The sequence below is a fragment of the Tenrec ecaudatus genome, chromosome 14, assembly GCF_050624435.1.
Source record: "Tenrec ecaudatus isolate mTenEca1 chromosome 14, mTenEca1.hap1, whole genome shotgun sequence".
Lineage (NCBI taxonomy): Eukaryota > Metazoa > Chordata > Mammalia > Afrosoricida > Tenrecidae > Tenrec > Tenrec ecaudatus.
The window spans coordinates 39217866-39242017 of record NC_134543.1 but is presented as its reverse complement, the minus strand read 5'-3'; the positions used below and the strand labels follow the sequence as shown (position 1 = coordinate 39242017).

The window sequence follows — 24152 nt, the reverse complement described above, 5'->3', positions numbered from 1 at the left end:
GAAACAAAAACAAAACAACTGTTCTTTCCTATGAAATTAGGAACGTTTTTGAAGAAATAATACTCCATGGTGGCTTGAGTATGACTAGTCATGCCCTGTTGGAAAGAGTGCTAGCTGTAACGTAATATTCTTTATGGGAAGCCATAGATCAATAGGTATCAAGAACATTTAAAAATCAGAGAGGTGGTCAAAGATTTGTGTAGAATAATATAACATTTTTAAAAATAGAAAACAAGTTTGAAATTACTTGAGTATTTTTTCTCCAGTTTTTGACTTTATATAGAATCTTTTCTAAACATGTACAAACTTTTCATTTATCAAACTGAAATTGTTAATGAAACCATATTATTCTTCATCATATTCTGTATGTACTAGGCTCTGAATCATTATTACTGACTAAATATTTTGTAGAAGAGGAAATTCATTTGGCTACTTGGTAACTCATGTCTGTATATTGTAATCCTTTCCTATACTTGGGCTAATAGCCCAGAGAGGTAAACCTTAGGCCCTAGATGTTGTTTTGTTTTTTATGCCTTATAATATTTCTAAAATCTAAAGGACACTTAGAGTTTCTTCAGTTTTAAACAACAGAAAACTTAACTCACATCAGAAGAGGTATTGTAGGCCTGTTGAGCCAGTCGCTATCAGTGTCATCAAGCATCCAGGTTATTTTTGTCTCTTTCCATCCCGAGACTCTGCCTGATGATAACATTCTAAGGCTGGTTGCGTGTTCTGGGCGGTAGAGTGACTGCTGGTCCGCAGGTTCGCTCATTCACATCAACTAGAGAGATGGGTGCATTCCATGATTCTTTCTTAAGGAACAATTGCCCTCGAAATTGCTAGCAAATTTCTCTTGTATTCTTGATGCCAGAAGTGAACCAGTCACTTGGACTTTAAACTTTTTAAAAACACTGTGATTCACAGTCAAAAGAGTGAAAAGCATTGTTTTAGATCAATTAAGTCTTATTCACATCGTGGGGAGCTAATTGTGATCTGTGTACTTTGAGGCTCTTGAGCTAAACATGAAGGACGATGAATTCCTGAACAAAATCATGGAGTTCTCTTAAGAAGTAGGGGATGGATGATGGTAATTAACAGTGACCACCACAGTTTTAAAAAAGGCAAGTATAAAACACAGCATATTTTTATGTTACTTAATACATGAGGGTAAACTGGGGCTATCATCACATAGTGGTATGGATATACTGATTTCTGAGTACTTCAGTACCCTTTCAGATAAAAGGACTCAAAAACTCAAACCAAACTCACTGGCGTTGAGTCAATTCCAACTCACACGTAAAAGGAAGGTGATAAATTATGTCATAGCTATCTTGAATAGCATTTGTTAATAAATTGAGCTAATATGCAAAAATTGTCTGAAACTAAAAAAAGTATAGTGCCTTTTATAATATTGGTAATGATCACAAATAGTAATAACAAGCCAAACTCATGCCATTGAGTCAATGCCAACTTATAATGACTGTAAGACAGAGTAAAACTACCTCCCTATGGTTTCTGAGACTGTAAATCTTTATAAAATAGCCTTGTCTCTCTCCCTTGGACTGTATGGTGGGTTTGAACTGCTGTTCTTTTTGTGATTAGCTCAACATGTAACCTACTATAGGAATACAGAAATAAAAGTTTAACATAAAATGTATAATTTATGTTGGAGCCCTGGTGGTTAGTGGTTAGCCGTGGGGCTGCTATCCTCATGGTCAGCAGTCCGAAACCACCAGCTGCTCTGACAGGGGACGACGGGGCTTTCTACTTCTGTAGAGTTGCAGCCTCGGAAACCCTTAGGGGCGTGCTGTGAGTCAGCATTGACTAGATGGCACTGAGTTTGATGGTTTTGGTTTCTGTTTTTATGATATATAGAACGATTCCAAGTAAGAAACTCAACAAATTAATTTTATTACTTATTTCAGGTTACTATATGATAGCGATTCAAAAGTTCAATGTAAAATTCCATTATCTTTTCATTCAATTTTTCACAAACACTTTGAAGCCCCCTCATACATGTGAAACCTGCAACACAGTGATTGGAGAAGTATACCTAACTAGTTCTAGCAAATAAAAATTTGCATTGCACTAATACTTTTTGCAAGTAAAACATGCTTAACCTAATTTGCAATTTTCCTAGACTTTGTATTTCTTGTAAAAATTAATCAAATCCTAATAGTTTATGTGGTAGTTACATAATCTGTTGTTAATTTGAGGCTTAAGAGTGAAGGGGTAGAGTTTAACCTGTCAATCAGGTTGCAGCTTGATGACCTCATTTGGAGGTGCTAAGGCGATAAGATAGCTTGATGGAGGTGGGACACACACACATATTCCCTGTGAGACATTACTGATGATGAGCCTGATGGAGCTATGCTGATGCAGTCAGAGTGCTGGAGCTGGAGGAGCCACTTGGAGACCTACGCCAGTGCTGAGATTCTTCCACTGCCACTGGATCCACAAGACTTTCCACCCACTGGCTTGTGATCTTCCTGCATTCAGCATCATTGCATGTGTTGCGTGAGTCTGAAGAGGGACTTATAGATTGATATCGGACATATGGGCTAATATCACACCTACAGACTTTATTTGGACTGGGCTGGGATGTTTTCTCAATATTAAGTTGCTCTTGTATATAAAGCTCTTTCTTATACACATGCGTCTCCCTAGATTTCTTTCTCTAGTCTACCTGGACTAACACAGTTTATAACTGGAATATAAATTTTCAACTCTTCAAATGAGTGTCTAGTGAAACTGTAACAAAGTAATAAAGCAAGAATAGTATTTAAAATTAAAAAAAGAATAGTATTTTCCTGCCATGTACTATCTAATGATTGACTGATTAAACTTCACGTGAATTGAGTTAGGTTTTACAAAGCAGATGATCAGTTTTACATTCTCGAATATTCATTTCATTTCCTCTTATTCGTTGCAATCCCCTCAATGTAACATCCTTACCCCGTTTTCTCCCTGTGTTTCCTGTTTCCATTCTTTCCCCTTTCCTAGCCCTTCTGAACTTTGTATTCGGGTAAAAGCTGCCTCTTTTATTTCAAATGATTAATTATTCTAAGGCCTGTGTGCTGCATTAGTGCTGTTGCTCGCCTTACAGACCTGTGGTGAGCCACAAGGGTGAGTTCAGTTGCAGACTTGAAAGATGACTAAAGGTCATAGTCTCAAGGGTCCCACTCGACTCTATATAACCACTAAGTCTAGTCTTTATAAGGATGTTACTCCCACTCTCCAAGATCTTATGTAATTCCTTTCCAAGTAGTTGACATTGGTACCTGGACACCATCTAGTTTTTCTAATTTCTGAATTGTGGAGACTCATATTTGTATGGTCCATAAGTCCAATGGACTAATTGTTTCAGGCCATCTTTAATTTTCACCACTTAGATGGCTTCTCTTTAGCCTTAAAGACCCCAGTCACTCTTCACCAAAGTGGGATGTAGAACATTGTCTTTGTGGACTGTGATGCCAGCTGACCCAGACTATGGTCCTGAGCGCCTAGGCCCGGCCACTTATCTCCTCAAGGTATTTAGTTATATCTAAGAAGTTGCAAACCTTTTGACCCTGTGTGCTCTGCCCCATTCGTGAATATGCTTGCAGCAAAGGTAAAACTCATGGATAAATATACAGTAAATGGCAGTGCAGGTGGACATATCTGACATCTCTAATTTCCCTATTGCCACAAGACAAGAGTCAGACACGCTTCCACACTGCATCCCTTGTTACACCATTGCACTCACACTACTCTACTTCTATGCTGGGTCCAAAGAGTCATTGGAATGGCCACACAGAGCTCACAGACAATACTGACAATTAAGGGGATTTACATAGGACTAAGGAGCCCTGGTGGTGTAGTAGTTACAAGTTGGCATCCTAGCCACAAGGTCGGTTTGCGGTTGGAAACCACCAGCCCACTCTCAGGGAGAAAGACCAGGCTTTGTACCTCCTGTAAAGAGTCATAGTCTCAAAAATTCACAGGGACAGTTCTGCCCTGTGCTTTAGGTTGCTATGAGTCAGCAGCACCTTGGTGAGAATGAGCTTGGTTTTGAGTTATTAGGGAAGTCAATAGGCTACCACAAGGCAGGATCAACAAGCAGTAAGGACACAGTCACTGGTCTCTTCAGCCAGTACCCAAGTTTCTCTCCAGTTCTCAGTCTCTCAGCTACATGGTCTCTAGGCCTTTGCCTCAGGGACCAGGAAGCCAGCATGCCTGTTGTGCAGTTTCATAGTCTCAGGTCAGATGAGGAGGTGGGGTGCCTCATAGTCTCAGTATGGCTGCTGTTCTAAGTCTCCAGATACCTCAGTCTCTGATGGCTCTGAGCACCACGATCCCTGGCACTGCAGACAGACCTTAAACATGCTCTTTCAAAGTCCTCTGGCTTCTGTCTCCTGCTCCTGCTTCAAAGATGGTTCATCACTCAAGCCAGCGGAGTTGTAACAAAAACTGGCCAATCTCCACTCTTAGAGTTTCACACCCTCTATTTGCATAGTCCCACTCGTTCGTTTGGTGAGAACTATAGAGACTTGGCCAGGAGAACCATATCAAGAAATTTCACCCTACCACAAAACATCCAGTCTTACCATATTCTTATTTGTGTGTCTACTCACACTCCTCCCTCCCACACCCATTCAGCCTCCATTTCTATTCATACATCTCCTCATAGGTCACAATTGCTTCAGGACTGTGTAGCTGACAAGATTTACCCCAACCTCCATCATTTTTGCCAACCTCCCACTTATGGTATACACCTGTCTTTTTACCCAACCTAAAGTGTTGGAAAGCAAGGGTGTTACTTTGAGGACTAAGGTGTTCCTGACCCACACTATCATATTTGTAGGCCCCTCATGTGCATGTAGAAGTTGGACATAGAATAAGAAAGACCAAAGAAAAATCAGTGCACCTGAACTATGGTTTTGGAAAAGAAGATTCAAAGTACCATGGACTGCAAAGGAATGAACAGGTCTGTCTTAGAAGAAGTAAAACCAGAATGCTCTTTAGAGGCAAGGATGGTAAGGTTTCATCAGGTATTTTGGACATTGCATCAGGAGAGACCAATCCCTGGAAAAGGAGATCATGCTTGGTAAAGTTGAGGGGCAGCAAAACAGAGGAAGACACTTGACAAAATGGATTGACAGAGTGGCTGCAAAAAGATGAGCTCAAACAGAAGAACAATTGTGTGACTGGTGCAGGACCACTCAGCTTTTCGCTCTGCTGTACACAGGATCACTCGACGGCACCCGGCAGCCTCCCGCTATGGAGTGAGTCCCTGTCCCTCCTGCTTCCTTCTTGTGTGCCAACCTTGTTCTGACACTTTTAGATGGTAAAAAAAAAAAAAATGCTCAATGGATCCAAAGCAGAATGCGTAGAGATTCTGAAGGAGCACAGAAGAATAGTGGTTGGTGTCAGTGCAGCTCACCAAATATTAATATTCTCTTTTCTCAGCATTGAAGAGATTGATAAATCAGAAGCTGAGTAGTGTGGACTATTTTGCTTCTTAACAGAGTACAATTGATGGTATTCTGAATCTCAAAGTTTGCCAGTAGTATTGATTTTTTTGATGTTGGATGGTAGACTCACCAACTAACTGATTATTTTTGTGTACCTCGCGATCCCTGTTAAATACGGCCCTTTATTTAATTGATTTATTCAAGTTCATCATATATAATACTACTCCAAAGCTTGCTTTAGAAAGCTGAAAGATATGCCTTTTTTAAAAACCAGCAATTTGTGTAACCCTGTAGCATAGTGCTGCACTTGTCTTCTAACCGCATGTCTCTGAGCTGTCCCGTTGTTTCTTTCCTCAGCATGAATCTGCATTTCCATTTTCTTCTTTTATGGCATATTTGAGATTTCCAGTTACAGTTTTTCTATCTTAAGGCACTAGGATTGCTCTTTGATGTAGGCCTGTCATATTAGGCCTTCCTTATTTAACATTATTTAGCATAGTTGGGCGATAGTAAAAGAACGACAAGTAGCTTCAATGCGATATGAAAGAAACATCTTCTTCCGAACTTGCCAACTATGTGCTAATCACAGAGACAGGCGATAGGCGTTCCCTCAGGTAGAGAGAGTGTCTGCCTCAGCTGACAGTTGTCAAGGCATTGTGACATGTGGTAAAGATGTAAGAGGAATGCAGGAGTAGAATTGTCCTTGTCATCAAGTACAGAAAAGAAGAGTTTGCGTTTGGCTTTTTTGGTAAATGTAATTAAATTTACCCTTGTTTTCCTCTATTTTCTCTTGTTTCTTGCCAATAAGATATGCTGTTTTAGGGTCTTTGGGGATTTAGACTGGTAGGTAAGCCATAAATTGGGGGAATGCACTAAACTGTTTTTTAAAAAACCAAGCAAACAAAATCTTCTCCAACACTCTAGCCATAGATTTATAGGGCCTTATGGAATTTGATTATTTATCAAAAAGAACATTGGCAGCCATATCCCCTTTATGAGCAAGCTATAGAATTGAAACCTTCTAGAAAAGTAACTTTCTTATGTATGTAAATTTAAATGACTACATTTGTTTCAGAAATAGTAAGAACGACTGCACGAAGCCTTCTGTTTAGTGGCACGAAGCAAAGCAAGTGTTTTTGTTCTCTGTAACACTGTCCTGCCTGCCTTATCCTGCGCTGCATAACTCACTGAGGTCTTGCATATTCCCATTAGCCATTCTTTTCGTTCCCTCGCCAGAGTTAAGTCTATCAGAATATCGTTGAGGTCAGTGAACCATGAGAGCCCAGTTGCCTTTGCAAGCCATTTCTGTTGCTGGTGAAAGCAGCACGCATCTCATACAAATGCTGCGTAATCATTCCCCTGGTGTGATATGCTAATTCCTAAGAACGTTGCTCACACTGCACTGTTCCATATGATTGAATCTAGAATTTTCATTCAATTGGGTGAAGGCTTCAAACTGGCAGTAATAATAGTTTTTCAAGTTGTTGCTTAAGTAAAGTGCCGATGGAGTTCATGCAACAGACGACAGTTGCTCATTCACTTCCAAGAAGAGCTCTCTATCAGTCACGATGATAGAAAGACAAAAGGGGAGTAGCCCAGATGTTCACTTTTTAACAGTGTGTCCTTCCCCCTCCTTTTAAATGAGCACAAAGCGCCTCATTAAATGAGGACATAAATATTAATGTCATCATTGTTGAAATCCCAAAGACGTGGCACACTTCTGCACTCCTGGTTTTTCAAATTTGTTTTACTGTTGTTGTTTTCAAAACCATTTTATGGGCACTAATACAGATAATCATATCTTTCCATAGTTCAATAGCATTCAGTAGTATTGTACCATTGTACCACAATCAGTTTTAAAACATTCTCTTCCTTCTTGAACTCCTTGATATCAGCCCTCCTTTACTCACTTCCCCCGCTGTACCCCCCAGGAACACGTATTCTATTTGCTGTCTGTATGTGTTCATCAGTCCTGGGTTTAATAGGTCAAAGAAACATACAACAAAAACTCAAGAGGGCTACCCCAAGGACAAAATGGCAATCTTTTTCATACAAATGAAATCAAGAAGTCTCAAGATAGCTAGTTAACTTTCAGCCTTTATTTCTTTTTACGCTTGTTTCCTCTACCAAGTGTCAGTTTACTAGGAACTTAAGAAGGGTCCTATTTGGCCACCCAGTGCCAAAGAAAATGTAAACAAATTCCAGAAGCTCAGATGACCTTTGTTCATATAACTTAAATCCAGCCGAGGCACCTAATTTTACCAGAAAAACTGAATTTAAAATGTGCTGAAAAAGTCAGCTCAGACACGAGTATATATGGCACACATTCCATACTGTGTTGTGAACAGGAAGTATTCCTGGTTCAAGACAAGCAACTGCTATCTGTGTTGTTGGTGTAGGAGATATGTTTGGTTAAGCCAAGGTTTTAACTATAGAGTGCCAAAACTTTCAGATAACTAAACTTGGTGCTTTTCCGTTTGATCCATTTGTTGGATATTTTGGAGGAGGAAAAAGAAATAGCAAAACACAAAGCTGCTAATTGGTCCATTGATACAGTTGAGTGAAGAACTCACTGAAATGGGTTCCTTCATAGTTTTCAGAGATTCCGACATTTTGGCAAACACAGCTGACCTTTGATATGGTTTGGGATTGCTTCCAGGGCCAAATGCACAAGTATGCAAGCCCCTTATATAAGATAGTGTCTATTTACTTATAACCTACAAATATCCTCCCATATCCATTAAATCATTTCCCCCAAATCAAAGTAAACTCACTGCCATCAATTCCACTCCAACTCATAGCGACCCTATAGAACAGAGTATATATATTCATGTATATATGAATGTAACTATGACTGTAACTCTTAACTGGAGTAGAAAGCCTTATCTTTCCCTTGCCAATCAACTGGTGATTTCAAACTGCTGACCTTGTGACTAGCTGCCTCACTTCTAACGCACTACATCACTAGGCCTCTTCAGCACTTCAAACCCACCAGCCATTTTGGGGAAAAGATGAAACTCTCATATACAGATTTAACCACCTCTGCAACCCAAAGGGTAGACCCAGGCACCATACTATTCTGTCCTAGGGGTCATTGTGTGTCACAATTGACTTGATGGCATTGGGTGTGGGCATAGCATTTGAGGAATTAGCGATTACCACTTACTGGCTACTGCACTGGTGGCCCTGAATGTTTTTCTACTGTCAATTGGTTGACTCTTTGATGTGAACCCACACATACATATGCGAGTCTATTGTAGCTCTTCCTGAACCAAACTGAACCCTCCTTTTTAAGAGTTGTTTAGTAGAATTGGTCCTTCAGTTAAGAGCTAAGATTAGGTAAAGAGCCAACAGATATATCTTTGTGTGCGTGCGTGTGCGTGTGTGTTGTAGCGAGCGATATTTTTAGTCATTGAACTCAGTTCGTTCCAATTCATGTTTGAACACTGAAAAGTTCTAGAACTGAACATACTTTTCCCATAAGAAATAATGCAAAACCAAATAGTTGGTTCTAAAGCCAAAAATTACACTTATAAGTCCATTTTTCCAGGACTGTAAATCACTATAGAGAAGTGGTTCTCAGCCTTCCTAATCCCTCGACCCTTTAATACAGTTCCTCATGTTGTAGTGACCCCCAACCCATAAAATTATTTTCTTTGCTACTTCATAAGTGTAATTTTGCTACTGTTAAGAATCGGGGGACTCCTGGGGAAGGGTCCTTCGACCCCCAGGTGGAGAACCGCTGTTCTAGAGGCTTTATGCCTCGTATGTCACTCTGATATGCTGGCGCCATCCAGTTGTTTCTACTGACCCAAATTAACAGGAACGTTTCAACTTCTTCCATGGTCTGTGCTCTTGGTTTCCTGGGGTTAAGAAATCACACCTTTTGCTACATTATCTGCTAAAAGCACTTTTTAATTTTTTTTAAGTTCATAATGTCTACTTAGCCATGTTGCATTCAGTCACCAAATCAGAGAAGCTGAGATCTGATTCAAAATTTACCATTTCCTTCTTTCTTTAACTCTATCTTGGCTCTTACAGTTTTTCTCTTAGCTTTACTGTTGCTGTCACTAACTTTCTCTGGTGCCATGGTTACAATAGTTGACTCAAATCAAGCTTAACCAAAAACAGCACAGTGACAAGTGTTTTAAGGTACGTAAGCACGAGGTGTAGTGTGAGCAAGAGTGACACACAGACTGGAGCACAGCCCGTGGTGTCAGAAGTGCGACTGGACGTGTGATCCATTCCCAGCCTGTACATGGATCTTCACATCAGCGTTTGGGTTCACTATTGAGCAACGTTATGAACATCAAGCAGATTTTTCTTTTTAACTTTACTGTTCAAGTAATGGAAAGTTGGAGCTTGGACCTCTTCAACAACTGAAGTATCACTGTGTGTGTGTGTGTGTGTGTGTGTGTGTGTGTGTGTGTGTGTTCTTTTGGGGAGGTTATTAGATTTTGATTGAATATCTGATTTCCAAAGATATCCTTCTAATTGGTGACTTGTCTTTTCACTTTTTTGGTAGTCGTTTTTGTCCTGTTTTTAATTTTATGTGATCTCATTTATTTATTATGTTTTGCTATTTGTGCTTTTCTTATTACATGATCGATTGTTTAAAAAAAAAAAAGCTAGACCTGACAGCATTGTCTGTGCATCTTCTTGTAAGGATTTCATGGTTTTAATTTGCACATGTGAGTCCTGAATCCTGAATCCATTTTAAATATGTTTTCAGATGTGGTGTGGAGTTCGGCTTCATTCTTTTGTATGTAAAAATACAATTTTCCCAGCACCATTAATTGATTTACTCATTTTTTTTATAAATCATTGTATTGGAAGGTCCAGAGCCCTGATAACAATCCATTCATCAATTATATCAAGCACATTTGTTATATATGTTGCCATCATCATTTTCAAAACATCTTCTTATACTTGAGCCCTAGGTATCAGCTCCTCTCCCTCTTCCCCCCTGTGAACCCTTGACAAATTCTAAATAATTATTGTTTTCATATCGTACACCGTCTGATGTCTTCCTTTGCCCATGTTTCTGTTGTCCGTATCTGGAGGGAGAGTTATTGTAAGTCAGTCCTTGCAATTGGTTTCCCTGTTCCCCCTTCTCCCCACAGCTTTCCCTACCGTCATGGTTTCACTGCTCCCCATTACTGTTCCCTTGGGGGTTATCCGTCCTGGATTCTTTTTGTCGAGAGCTCTTTTCTATACCAGTGTACATGTTCCAGTCTGAGCCAGGTTTGTAAGGTAGCACTGGGGGCAGTGGGGGAGGGGGGCATTAAGAACTAGAGGAATTTTGTGTGTTTCTTCAGCCCAGCACCATTTATTTAAAAAGATTCTTTCTTCCCATCAAATAGATATAGTATTGTGAAAATAGATTGACCATAGATGTATAGGTTTTTTTCTGGATTCAGTTCTACATTTGCATGCCTTTTGTTATACCTGTACAAGGTGTTTGAGTGTTGTAACTGTATAGTATGTTTTAAAGTCAGGAAATATGAGTCCTGTTACATTTTGCTCTTTCAACATTGCTTTAGCTATCTAGGGACTTTTGCCTTTCCATCTAAAGTGGCAATTTCTGGAAAAGGGGCTGTTGAAAATTTGATATGGATCGCATTGAATCTGTAGATTGTTTTGAGTAGTATTGATACCTTAGCAATATTAATCTTTTAATCTGTGAATATTGAATTTCTTTATATTTATTTAGATCTTTGATCTCTTTAAGCAGTGTTTTATAATTTCCATTATATAATTCCATCTTGTCCCTGGTTAGATTTATTCCTGGGTGTTTTATATGCGGACGAGCTCTGGTGGTACTGTTGGCTAAACGTTGGGGTGCTCACCACATTGGTGGTTCGTACCCATAGCCGCGCTGCCCAGCAGAGACTTGGCTCTCTGTCTACTCCTGCAGCAGTTACAGCCACAGACACCCTACACAGGGTCGCTGTGAGTCAGAGCCAACGGGATGCCAGTCAGCATTTTAGTTTATTTTATTGTGAGATGCTATTTTACATGGAATTCTTTCCCTAATTTTTCTCTCATTTTTTTGTTATATATATAAACCCAACTTGTTTTTATTGCTGTTTCCCAAAGGAGCAAAACCCGACTGTTATAAACAGTAACAGTAACAAAACAACTATTTGTTATCTTATACTCTGAAACTTTTCTACTTTTTCTATTAATGTTCAAAGTTTTCCTGCAAACTCTTTGGGATTTTTTGATATATAATATCAAGTCATCTGAGAATAAGAATACTTGTATTTCTTCTCCATCTGGATCCCTTTTATTTCTTTTTCTTGTCTATTGCTATAGCTGTTTCAGGCATTGTGCTCAGCATCTGTATACAGTATCTCACTTTATCCTTCAAATGATTCAGTAAGTAAGGTTATTAATCACATTAAGCATACTGTTATTAACCATATTTTACAGAACAGTAAGACGCTCATCTTAATCCTATTTCCATTTTTAAAAATAGACACAACTCTTTAATATCATTAAACCATTGAATTTTATGATAGGTGAATTATGTCAATAAAATTGTTTTTGTTTTTTTTTAATGGAGAAGAAAAGTGCCATTCTTCCGAATGTTTTGAGTCCACTCCAGAGCTCATTTTCTTACATCTTAGAGATGCCATGAGCATGCGGAATCCAGTGTCTTCTGTGCTGTCAGCCAAGCCGGCATTTTTGGCCTGCTTCAAGGAGCAGGTCTGCAGCAGGGAAGGACCACTGCAGACATCAAGAAAATTCAAACCCATCTCCCAGATGGTGACCACAGCAGCAAAGATGACAAACAGCCCTAGGTTGTGGTTTTGAAAAAGGGAAATTTGTCAGCTGAAGAAGCCATGAAAATTAAAGCAGAGATAGAGGCAGCCAAGGTAGAAGAGCCAGCGCCAGCCAATGGAGGACTCATGTATCACAAATGGGCTAAGCGTTCCTCTGATGAAATATATTCAGATTTAACAGCAAGGTCACAAAAGAACAAGACAAATGAAATGAAGCAGATAAGCAGGAACGAACTCACAAAAGCAAATAAAAAATAGTAGCCTTATCTTTTGGCAATGAAGATAAAAATGAAGAATTGTACACATTTTGGACCTAACCTCCTCTGAGAGTTTATGGGATATTAAAAAAATAACATTGTTTTCCTTATTATAAAAGTCATACAAGTTTATTATAGAAAATCTGGGGATGGGTGGGAATTAATAAAACTGTAAACCAAAGGAAACAGATGTACAGTGGGCCACTACTCAAGTACTCCCTCAACACAAGAACACTTTGTTCTAACAATTTGGCAGTCCGAGATACTCACCTTCCTGGCACGATCTTTGAAGACAACGGTGCACAAGCAAATGTGGTGAAGAAAGCTGATGGTGCCTGGCTACCAAAAGATATAGAGTCTGGGGTCTTAAAGGCTTAAAGACAAACAGGTAGCCATCTAGCTGAGAAACAACAAAGCCCACATGGAAGAAGCACAGTAGCCTATCCCAACATGATCGCTGAAGACAAAGTGGGTGCAAAAGGAAATGCGGTGAAGAAAGCTGGTAGTGTCCGGCTATCAAAAGAGATAGAGTCTGGGCTCCTATAGGCTGGAAGATAAACAAGTGGCCATCTAACTGAGAAACAACAAAGCCCACATGGAAGAAGCACACCAGCCTGTGAGATCACCAGGTGTTGAAGGGATCAGGTATCAGACATCAAAGACCACCAAAAAACCATAGCATTGTGAATGAGGGGGAGTGTGGAGTGGGGACCCCAGGGCCCATCTGTGGGAAACTGGACATCCCCTTGCAGAAGGGCCTCCGGGAGGAGATGAACCAGTCAGGGTGCAGTGTAGCAATGATGAAGCATACAATTTGCCTCTAGTTCTGGAATGTTCCCCCCCCCCCACTATCATGATCCCAATTCTACATTACAAATCCGGCCGGACCAGAAGATGTACACTGGTACAGATAGGAACTGGAAACACAGGGAATCCAGGATAGATGAACCCCACAGAACCAGTGGTGAGAGTGGGGATACTGGGAGGGTGGAGGGAAGATGAGGGAGAAAGGGGGAACAGATTACCAGGATCTACATATAACTTCCTCCCTGGGGGATGGACAGTGGAGAAGTGGGGTGAAGGGAGATGTCGAACGGTGTAAGATGACAAAATAATAATAATTTATAAATTATCAAGGGTCATGGGGGAGGGAGGAGTGGGGAGGGAGGGGAAAAAATGAGCTGTACCCAGAGCTCAAGTAGAAAGCAAATGTGCTGAGAATGATGAGGGAAGCAAATGTACAAAAGCGCTTGACACAAAGGATGTATGTATGGATTGTGATAAGAGTTGCATGAGCCCCAATAAAATGATTAAAAAACCTGTAAATCAATACTCAGATACAAAATGCCAACCATATAGAACTGTACTAGTAATATTTTGTTGTTTTTCATGTGTGGGTTTGCATATGTAAATTAAGTTGTTTAAAACAAAATTGAAATTATACTGTGTATGTTTTATGTCTAGCGTCTCACTTAACTTTACAAGCATTTCGTTAACTCAGTAAAATTTAAAAACTTGACATTAATAGCAATAGGGGATTTCACAATTGCGTGGATCAGCTGTGCATCTTCCTCATTAGTAGAACCCCACTTTAGATGGAAGAGATGATAATGTGCCTAGATAAAAATAAATTTTCAGCTTCTTAGGAATGGTCATAATATGACTCAGTTCTGGGTTGTTGATAGAAAACTACTGATGTGTTGATTTAAAAGGACAGACTTGGCAAGCATGAGTATTTGCCCTTCTCCCTTCCTCCTGTCTGGAGCACAGGTGGAAACCTTGAGTGTACCAGAGTCATTTCAGGATTAAGGAAGGCAGCCACTTGCTCTGGATGGCACGGTAAAAAAAATGCATCTTCCAAACTCTTTGAGTGCATGTCTAATGATTCACTTAGAATAGCCAGAAGCAGAATTACAGGCTCAAAGTATTTGAATCATTTTAAAGCTATTGATGCTTTCCACCAAATTGCTGTCTAGAGAGGTTACCCAAAATATCTTCTTGACCATCTCTGAGAGCATGCTTCACCTCAACCACAGTGACGGCACTAGACTTGGACTAGTATCAGCTCTCTTATTTTTATAATTTTCATTTATTAAAAATGGTATTGAATACTTTCTTTTAACTGACAATTTCTTTGCTCCCCCTGGAGGTTAAATTTTTCATACATTCATGGTCCATTTAATTTGCTTTTTTTAAAATTTTGTTTTGATGTTCAGTTTTCTTTTAATTAACATTTGGTTCATTTTCCGTTACTTTAGTTATATTTTTCTTATCAAGCATATAAATGACCTTTTTAGAACTTTTTTCATCGTGACCCTAGAGGACAGGGTAGAAGTGCCCCTATGGGATTATGAGACTGTAGCTCTGTATGAAGTAGAAAGCCTCATCTTTCTCCCACAGAGCAAGCAGGGGCTATGAACTGTTGAGCAATTTTTTTGCTTTATTTCTCCTGTCTAATTTTTTAATTTATTCTTTGTCAAATAAAGAATTGTTAGTGTGCACGCACGTGTGTGTGTGTGTGTTTGTGTAAAACAAAGGAGATGAAGTAAAATGTAACTTGTGACTTCTTACCAGGTCACACACTGGTAATTGATAAAGTGTTTGAATATTCGGTTAGTTTTTGATTCCCACAGCTCGTGCTCAACCTGTGGGTTGTGACCCCTTTGGGGGTCGAACGATTCATCACAGTAGCAAAGTGACAGCTCTTAAGTAGCAACAAAAATAATGTTATGGTTGGGGGTCACCACCACATGAGGAACTGTACAAAAGGGCCGCAGCCTGGGGAAGGTGGAGAACCACTGACTTAGTATGTTTTACTAGATGTCACCCCTGCTCTGGCCTCAAGTATGTCCGCCGCTTTCAGAAATTGGCACACACCTTGGATTGTCAGGTGTGATGACGGTGATGACACCTACCCGCTCTGACAGCCCCTCAGAAGGGGGTATACACGGAAGTCTCGAGCACGCAAGACCTTTAAAGTCCAGGTAGCTTTATTGGATAACGTTTTCAGTCACAACCAGACTCCACACCGCTTGATGTGGCTGCTCTCCACTGTTTGAGCTCTACCCTCCGGCGAGGGAAAGGAACCCTGCCTCTTAGAAGCCGTGTGTAGTAACAGTCACTGAGTAGGAACTGAAGAAATATAGTAAATGCAGAAGAATCCCATTTCATTCCCTGGGACTCAAAACCCTTTCCATCCTTGGAGCATTTAACGTTACAGAAGAACCTTTCACTCATGGTTGGTGTTACACTTCTCAAGCCACTTCTGTCGAGTCTGCTGAAGACTCATGTTTCTACTTGAACGCCTCCAGGGCTCGTTCTGTCTTCTGTCACATGGAATGATGACACAAGTGATCCTTTTAAATGGAGCTCTTAGGAATTCACTTGCAGGGGACAGGGCTTCTCTAGAGGTGCTTGCTTGCAGCTGTGCTGATGTTCTGTTTTGGCAGACAGCTGTAAGTCTCCTAAGAAGCCAATGAGTCTCATTTGTACTTAGCAAAGAGAATGACCTTATAAAACAGGATTACTAATAAAAGGAGGTAGTCTTGAAAATGGAGTCCCTGAAATAATCGATAATTACCCTATCCAATTAAGTTGAACTGCTAAATCAATTTTGTAAAGCCAAGGTTGGTTTGCACTCATTCTTTACAAGTGGACCGTGCTAGTGCTGACTTGTGAATGATTTATACAAATAGAAGATTGTCTTGATAGAAAGTCAGTGTTGTATTGTAGAGCACTAAAGCCTTACTAGGAATGGCAAGGCTCTCTTGACTGATTAAAGTTATACTTAACTGCCTTCAGAAAAAGGTAGACTTCACAAAGTAGAATACCATCGAAGTAAGGCAGGAGCCCTGGAGTCTGACCTTGGCCTTTTTATATTAGCTGACATCTCTGACAGGTTCACTCCCCCTGTTTGTTAGTTTGTTTCCTCGCCTGTAAATTGACAAGGATTTAAATCGATCTGGGTTTCTCAAACTCTAAAACCTACCACCAATTATTAGAGATGATTTGGGGTGGTATGTGTGATAATTTTAGGCAAGATTCTGGTAGAACATTAGAATACACATTAGATTGCATAATTAAAAGGCATTGCTTTTTGACCTTTCTGCTTACATAAAAGAGAAAGTCAGTGTGGTGTCAAGATATCACTCATTGCTTTTTAGTGCTAGATGATTGCTGGAGGGGTGCAGGTACTGTGAATTGTCGATTTCTCAGGAAGATCAATATGAAGGAAGAATGTAGAAGTGCATTTTGGGCTCCTTTGTCCACCTCTTCATGGTTCCACTTGGAAAGCGTGTTACCCACCTGACGAATTTTGGGGAGAACTCTTTGAGGCCCGGTCCATATGACCTCTCTCATGACCCGGCCCCTCGCCCAGTTCAAGTCCTTGGTATCTCACGCTCTACACAGTCTTTATAATCCTCGACAAGTGACCGGGTGGGAGGATGCAAGTAAGACGTGTGAAGCTCTGAGGTGGGGATTGGTTAATTCTGACATTCCATTGGGTGTAACGTGAGCCATCTCAGGAGCAGGAACAGAGAATTTCATGACCGTTGAGAAAGAAGAGCTACATGTGGAGCAAGCCTGAGAGAGATTCCTACATGAAGCAGTGCTGTTGGCCCCCGCAGCAACAGCATAAAGATCATACAACAAAGGATCAGACGTCCTGCTCTTAAAATGAGAAAAACTGAGTCCTCTAGAACAGCGGTTCTCAACCTGTGGGTGGCAACCCCTTTGGGGGTCAAATGACCCTTTCACAGGAGTCACCTAGGACCATGTTTCCGATGGTCTTAGGAACCAAGGCACTGTTCTGCGCTCTTCCTCTAGGCGGAATCCGCCCACAGATGGGGTCAGCACAACTTGAGGAACCCTACTAAAGGGTTGCGGCTTTCCGAAGGTTGAGAACCGCTGCCCAGAGGAGGCTGACTTGCAAAATGGCGTGCTCTTTGAGCAGTGCTAAGTAACTGGGTAGCACTTGCCTATCAGAGCAGAGGCCACGTGGCTGAGAAGCTGCGGACCTGAAGGATACATGCCTCCGTGCATAGCTAAGAATAGGTGCTGTGGACACAAGAGTGTATGCTGAACATTTCTGATCCTGCCTTGTAATGTGTTAACCTCCCTAATGAATCATAATGAGTATTGTCTGTGAATTATATGTGACCATGGCAACAGATATTGAACCCAGGAGAGAAGTAGAGTGCTGTGAGAACGGCAGAATTGATAGCGGAATAGGATACTAACATTTGGAGAAGTGGAGACATGTCTGGTCTCTGTCTCGTAGGAACCATTCTTGGCCAGACATGGAGTGGAATTTTCCTTGCCCCCTAGTGAAGCCAGAGGAGGTCGGATGTGGCCTGGGGAGAAAGATAGCATGCTTCTTTTTCTCCACTAAGTCGTAGACATTGGTTAGTAAGCTCTGCCCAGGACTGGGTGGAAACTTTTAGGAAGCCTGTGAGGCCGTTAAGTGCAAAACAATGAAACTATAGCCTCTACTTCATCCTTTGTTGGTAATCAGGCAGACTTTTCATTGCCATCGTATTTCTCAGTTCCTCAATCTATATTTCAAACTTACAGATTGTTAGAGGGAAAGTAATTACCACTTTTAAAATGCCTCTTAAAAAAAAGAAGGCTTGGGACTTAGAACCTTCATAACTAATAGTGTTTGTATAAAAGGATGCTTTTCATTTCAGTGGGTTTATATTTCAGGTTATTATCTATAAAATACATTTATTTATATTTTAAATGAGTTAATTTTTAAATATAGAACCATACAGGTAATACAAAGATATAGTAAAAATCCTGACGGAGACACCTAAGGCAGCAGTTCTCCACCTGTGGGTCGTGACCCCTTTGGGGGTTGAACGGCCCTTTCACAGGGGTCGCCCGATTCATAACAGTAGCAAAATGACAGTTTTGAAGTAGCAGTGATAAGAATTTGATGGTTGGGGGCGGGGGGGGGTTCACCACTACATGAGGAACTGTATTCAAAGGTCACGGCATGAGGAAGGTTGAGAACCACTGACCTAAGGGAATAAAATTTAGAAAACACTGAGATTATTTCCAGGATTTCATCTAGGTTTAAATTCCTTTCAGTATGTATTTCTGACAGAATAGAAATGTTATAGGATATGAACTGATGGCGAGAAGGAGCCTTCCAGCATAGAGTGCACTGTTATTTTCTTTTGCTTTGATATGTATCATTATTAGGGAGTTAAACTTTCATTCCATACCTTTTAAAAGACTTTTTTTAGTGTAATCTTTATCTTAATATTTTTGTAAGCAGTTGGCTATAGATATCTTTGTGGTAGAGTGTCTTTTTTGATGTCATCTTCATTTCTCCCACCGAGAGCCATCTAGTTCTGGTTGAGGGGTTCAGCTACGAGTCTCATGTAAATAGTCCTTGGAGGAGAAGAGGCTTGTCTGTTCTTGGACTCTGAAACTTGGTCACTTACTAGCAAGGCGTACAGCATTTCAAGGAATGAGAATTCAGAACGCTTCGTTGTACTCTCACGTGGAACCTATACATAGACCAAGAGGCAATCATTCAAAAAGAAGAGGATGCCTCCAGGTTTCAGATCAGGAAAGGTGTGCCTTTGCACCATACTTCCTCAATTTGTGTGCTAAGCAAACAACCAAACCTGGGCTACACGAAGAACAAGACATCAGGACTAACGGAAGACTTGTAATAACCTGTGATACACAGATGACACAACCTTGCTGAAAACAAAGAAGACTTGCAGCATTTGACTGATGGACATCAAAGACTACAGCCGTCGATATGGATTACACCTCAAAATAAAATAAAAATCCTGACAACTGGAGCAATGAACAGCACCATGGCATGTGGAGAAAAGACGGGTATTGTTCAGAATTTAATTTTACTTAGAGCAGCAATTTTACTTGGAAGCAGCAATCAAGAAATCAAGACATACTGCATTGGGCAAACCTGTTGCCAAGAAAAGCTCCTCTGAAGAGTTAAAGAGTAAAGATGTTGCCACAGGACTAAGATGTGCCTAATCCAGGCCATGGTATTTTTCAATCTCCTGCAAGGAACCCTACTGGGAGAGTGGGTTCTGGCACAGTGGGTTGCTAATGACAGTAAGTGGGTCAGCCATTCCAACCCATCAGCAGCTCCATGGGAGAACGATCAGGCTGTTTTCTCCCCTTTCACAGTCTCTAAAACACAAAGGGGTGCTTCAACTGTCCTTAAGGGCCACAGTGAGTTGGCAGCCATAGGACTGCTTTGGCTGTAATCTTTGGTAAACCGATTGCCAGGCTTTTCCTTTCCAGTGCCACTGGCTAGATGTGAACCACTAACTCTGAGGTTAGCCAGCCATTGCAGATGGCTTGAGTCAGGGAACATCAAGGAAAGCCTCTGCTTTCCACTGGGGAAACTAGGAGTGCTTACTTTAAAATGCGGCTCTCTCCCCACTTTCCCTTAAGTGCCCGCCTTTTTTTGGCCACCATAGATGAATTTCCCATAGTACAGTGGTAAGTTTTTGTTGTTTCTATTTTATTCATTCAACAAATGTCTGCAGGGCCTCCTCTCTTTTCTTTTTATAAGTTATTTTATTGGGGGCTCTTACAGCTCTTATTACAACCCATATATCAGTTGTATCAAGCACATTTGTACATATGTTGCCATCATTTTCAAAGGGGAGCGGAGACGATGATCAGAGTGAGATTTGAAAATAATTAACAATCTACAATCTATCAGGGGCCATGAGAGTTGAGGCAGGAGGTGGGGGAGAAGGGAGGGGAAAAGGAGGAGCTGATCCTAAGGGTTCAATGGAGAGTAAATGTCTAGAAAAGAACGATAGAATATATGTACAAATATGTCAGATACAATTGATGTATGCTTGGTAACAAGAGTTGTAAGAACCCCCAATAAGCAGAAAAAGAAACCATTTTCTTCCTATTTGAGCCTTTGGTATCAGCTCCTCTTGTCTCCCCCCCAAAAAAAATGCCTCCCACCCTTGTGACCACTTGATAAATAACAAATTATTATTTTCATATCCTGCACTGTCCATTGTCTCCCTTCACCCACGTTCCTGTTGTTGGTCCCCCCTCGGGATGTTATATATCAATTATTATGATGGGTTATTCTCCTCCTCCTCCCCCCACCTTCCTCCTACCCTCATGGTATCACTACTACCATTTGTATTCCTGAGGGGTTATCTTTCCTGGATTCCATGTGTTTCCAGTTCTTACCTGTACCAGTGTACATGCTCCGTTCTACTCAGGTTTGTAAGGTAGAACTGGGGTCCTGATAGTGGGGTGGAGAAGAAGCATTAAAGAACTAGAGAAATGTTGTTTTAGGTTGGTGCTGTAGTATACTTCTCTGGCTGATTCATCCCTTCCTTGTGACCCTTCTGTGAGGGGATGTCCAGTTGGCTACACATGGGCTTTGGGTCTCCCCTAACACCCCCCTTGTTTGCATTGATATGAATGTTTGTATAGGGCCTTCTTGTAAGGATCTATACATTAGAAGGGGCATATTGACTAGAGGTTTTTAATTCTTAGTTATAGCAGGCCAATTCTCTAATAACCATGCAGTTAATTGAGTACATTCACAGATCACTTAATTTACTTTTTAATGTTTTGTAAATACACAGAAAAAAAGAATTGGAGGCCTGTGATTGATTCTGGTGAATACATTTAAAGCATACTCTAGTTTTAATCTCCAAGAGTGCATTCTTTACTGGTCCAGTGATTATTGTAATTCTAATTCATTATGCACCATGACAACATCTTCAGTGGGGTTATTATGTATGTTCACAGGTTAATAGTTTCTGTTGAAACTTAACTCAATATTTTTATGTTAGTGAAATCTGCTTTGTTTCTTTGTGTCTTCTGATTATTACTAAGTGGTCTTTAATATGTAAAACAAACTCTAGAGATGTTGGCAACTGCATTTTGATTTCTTCTTGCTTATCTCACTGTACTATAAAGTTAATAGAACAGCAGGAACATTAAGAATATTATAAAAATTAGATTCTGAAACTTATCATCTGTAAAAATTAGTAGCTAATCTCTATCCTAATTTAAAATTAAAAATGAGGTAAACAAGTTACATAGAGTCTTTTGTTCATCTTAATACCTGCAAATATAATGGGTCTATTTGGACCAAAGGATAAAAATAGTTTAAAATTATTTAGTTTAAAAAATTATTTTTTCCCCCAAAGATAAATATTCTTGGCTTAAATTAGAATTGTTAAGTGACCCAGAATCATTGTACTCTCTGTTGAAAGTAATACAAGAACCTTGCTATTATGACAGGCAGGAAATTTTGAGAATACTTTATTCAGGAGTAAATACAACAACATTAGTACCTTTCCTAACTAGTTGTGTCTCTGGAAACATAGCTCTTCTCTGTTTATACTTTTTGGATGCCAAATATCAGCCTTTAATGGGGTATAAGTTATCAATCAGGTAGCATGTTATAATTAAAAAATAAAAAAACATAGACTGGAGAGGTATACCAAGTTCATGTGAAACTCAGCCCTGTCGTCAAGTTGGTCCTAGTACCTTGGGCATGTAACATCACAGAACTTTTTCCCCCTCTTCCATAAAATAAATACTATCGTAATTCTTAAGGATAGCTAGCTGTGAAGATTAAAGCAGCTGGTGTAAGTACCTATTCAATGGCAGTTGTATGAGGAATACAATATGGTGATGCTATGTTTTGATATTCTCTCAGGTGAAGTGAAGGACAAAAGTGTTCAGGTGGTCGAGCTCCCCATTGTAGACAGCCTTCATCCCCGTCCTCCATACTTACCCCTGGCTGTTCCGGAAGACCTTGCAGACCGACTCGTTCGAGTCCATGGTGATCCTGCAGTGTGGTGGGTTTCCCAGTTTGTCAAGTACTTGATCCGCCCACAACCTTGGCTGGAAAAGGAAATAGAAGAGGCCACCAAGAAGCTTGGTTTCAAACATCCAGTGATTGGGTAAGAATCTGATTTGTTCCTCATTCAGTGGTGTGTAGCAGTTGGATCTTGCACCTTTATAACATAGTCTGAGAGATTCGTTGCGTTTTCATAGTCCTACCAAGGAACAAAGGTTCTCAGGTTTGCCGCAAGTCGCAGAGAGACTAGTATCCCTTTGCTCACTTGGAACAAATAAGCCATCATACTTTGTCACTGTGATTTATTCATTAATCATACATGTTAAGCATATATTTCTGAAATGGGCTGACTTTCTGGGGGGAATCTATCAGCATTTTATTTGGAGGGGAATTTTTGGATATGCTGCATGACTCTTCTTATGGAGACCATGAGATGAAACTGTCACAGTTACAGTTTTCTACAGCACTTTGTTTTTAGGTTGCATTAATTGTGATTATCTTACATGTTTGCTGTTGCGTTTTCTGGAAGATGGCTATCTGTAGACGAGAAACTCGAGAATAAGGGTTTTCCTTGTAATATGAAGTAATATTAACATTGGTGTTTAAAATCCTCTCCTGACCCACTTGACTAAGGGAGATGGATCAGAATATATTTAGTCCTCTGCTTGGTTGAGGGAGATATATCAGGAAATCCTGCAAGCAATAAAAATTAAAAAAACACTCCTTGACTAATAAACATGTATTCCTGTACACATACATAACTCAATTTTTTTTTGCGGTTCTTGATGTGGTTTCATTGTGATACAGTGATTCTCAACCTGTAGGTCATGACCCCTTTGACGGTTGAACAACCGTTTCATAGGGGTCACCTAATACATCCTACATATCAGATATTTACATTATGATTCATAACAGTAGCAAAATTACAGTTCTGAAGTAGTAAAAATAATTTTATGGTTGGGGTCACCACAGCATGAGGAACTGTATTAAAGGGACTCAGCGTTAGGAAAGTTGAGAACCACTGTTCCAAATACATCATTAGACCTAATGAAGAGAATATTAAACAAAGAGTGAAGTGACCTGGGTAATATTACTGGTGTTTCCCTTGTTGAATGATTCTGGGGTAAGTTACCTAGTCATTATTCACTACCGTTGAGTCGATTCTGATTCATAGAGACCCATTGGTACAGAGTGGAACAACTTCCCCATGGGTCCCCCAGCACTGTAACAACTCCTGACTTGCTCTCACTTTAGTAATAGTATTGGGCTTTCATTTTTCCATCTGTGAAATAGGGAACATGACTTGTCTTAAAGATGAGAACATGGTGATATAAGGATGAAGAAAGGAAATATAGCTGGGTAAAAGAAATGCACTATAAAATACTATCATCGCTCAAAGAGATTGATGGATAAATAATCCTGAAAACAGGCTACAGCTTATACTAGTTATAATAAAGTCAGCCATTGATTTATATCAACATGGGTTGATTCATTCATTTTATTTTCAGAACTGCTATTGACTGCCTCCTGTTGTGAAGGGCAGAGATTAATTTTTTAATGGCATCTTTCCTGCTCATTACAGTCTACAAGAGAAGTGACATAGCACAAATAACCACTATACAGAGTAGGCTAGGACAAATGCCGTGAGAAAATACAGAAATACATAGGAAGCTAGGGATCCGGATCAGAAAGGGTGTAGCTACAATAGTGGAACAGGGTCTGGAAAGTTGAAGGGAATAACATGAGGAGACCTCTACGAGTCTGTGGAAAAGTAAAATTGAAAGACAATGGCATTTTTCCATTCACTTTT

The 24152-nt window shown here is 40.1% G+C and overlaps 1 protein-coding gene and 1 pseudogene across 7 annotated transcripts in view; both read left to right on the top strand.

Moving 5' to 3' along the window:
- FUT8 (fucosyltransferase 8) overlaps positions 1 to 24152 on the top strand; it is a 286681-nt gene that overhangs the window by 238403 nt on the left and 24126 nt on the right. For all 7 annotated transcript variants that reach the window (XM_075532154.1, XM_075532149.1, XM_075532155.1 and 4 more), the window contains one exon: positions 22199 to 22445. In XM_075532154.1, the coding sequence (XP_075388269.1) occupies positions 22199 to 22445 (247 nt within the window). The remainder of the gene's footprint in view (positions 1 to 22198; positions 22446 to 24152) is intronic.
- On the top strand, positions 12093 to 12558 carry LOC142426069 (uncharacterized protein KIAA1143 homolog pseudogene; annotated as a pseudogene).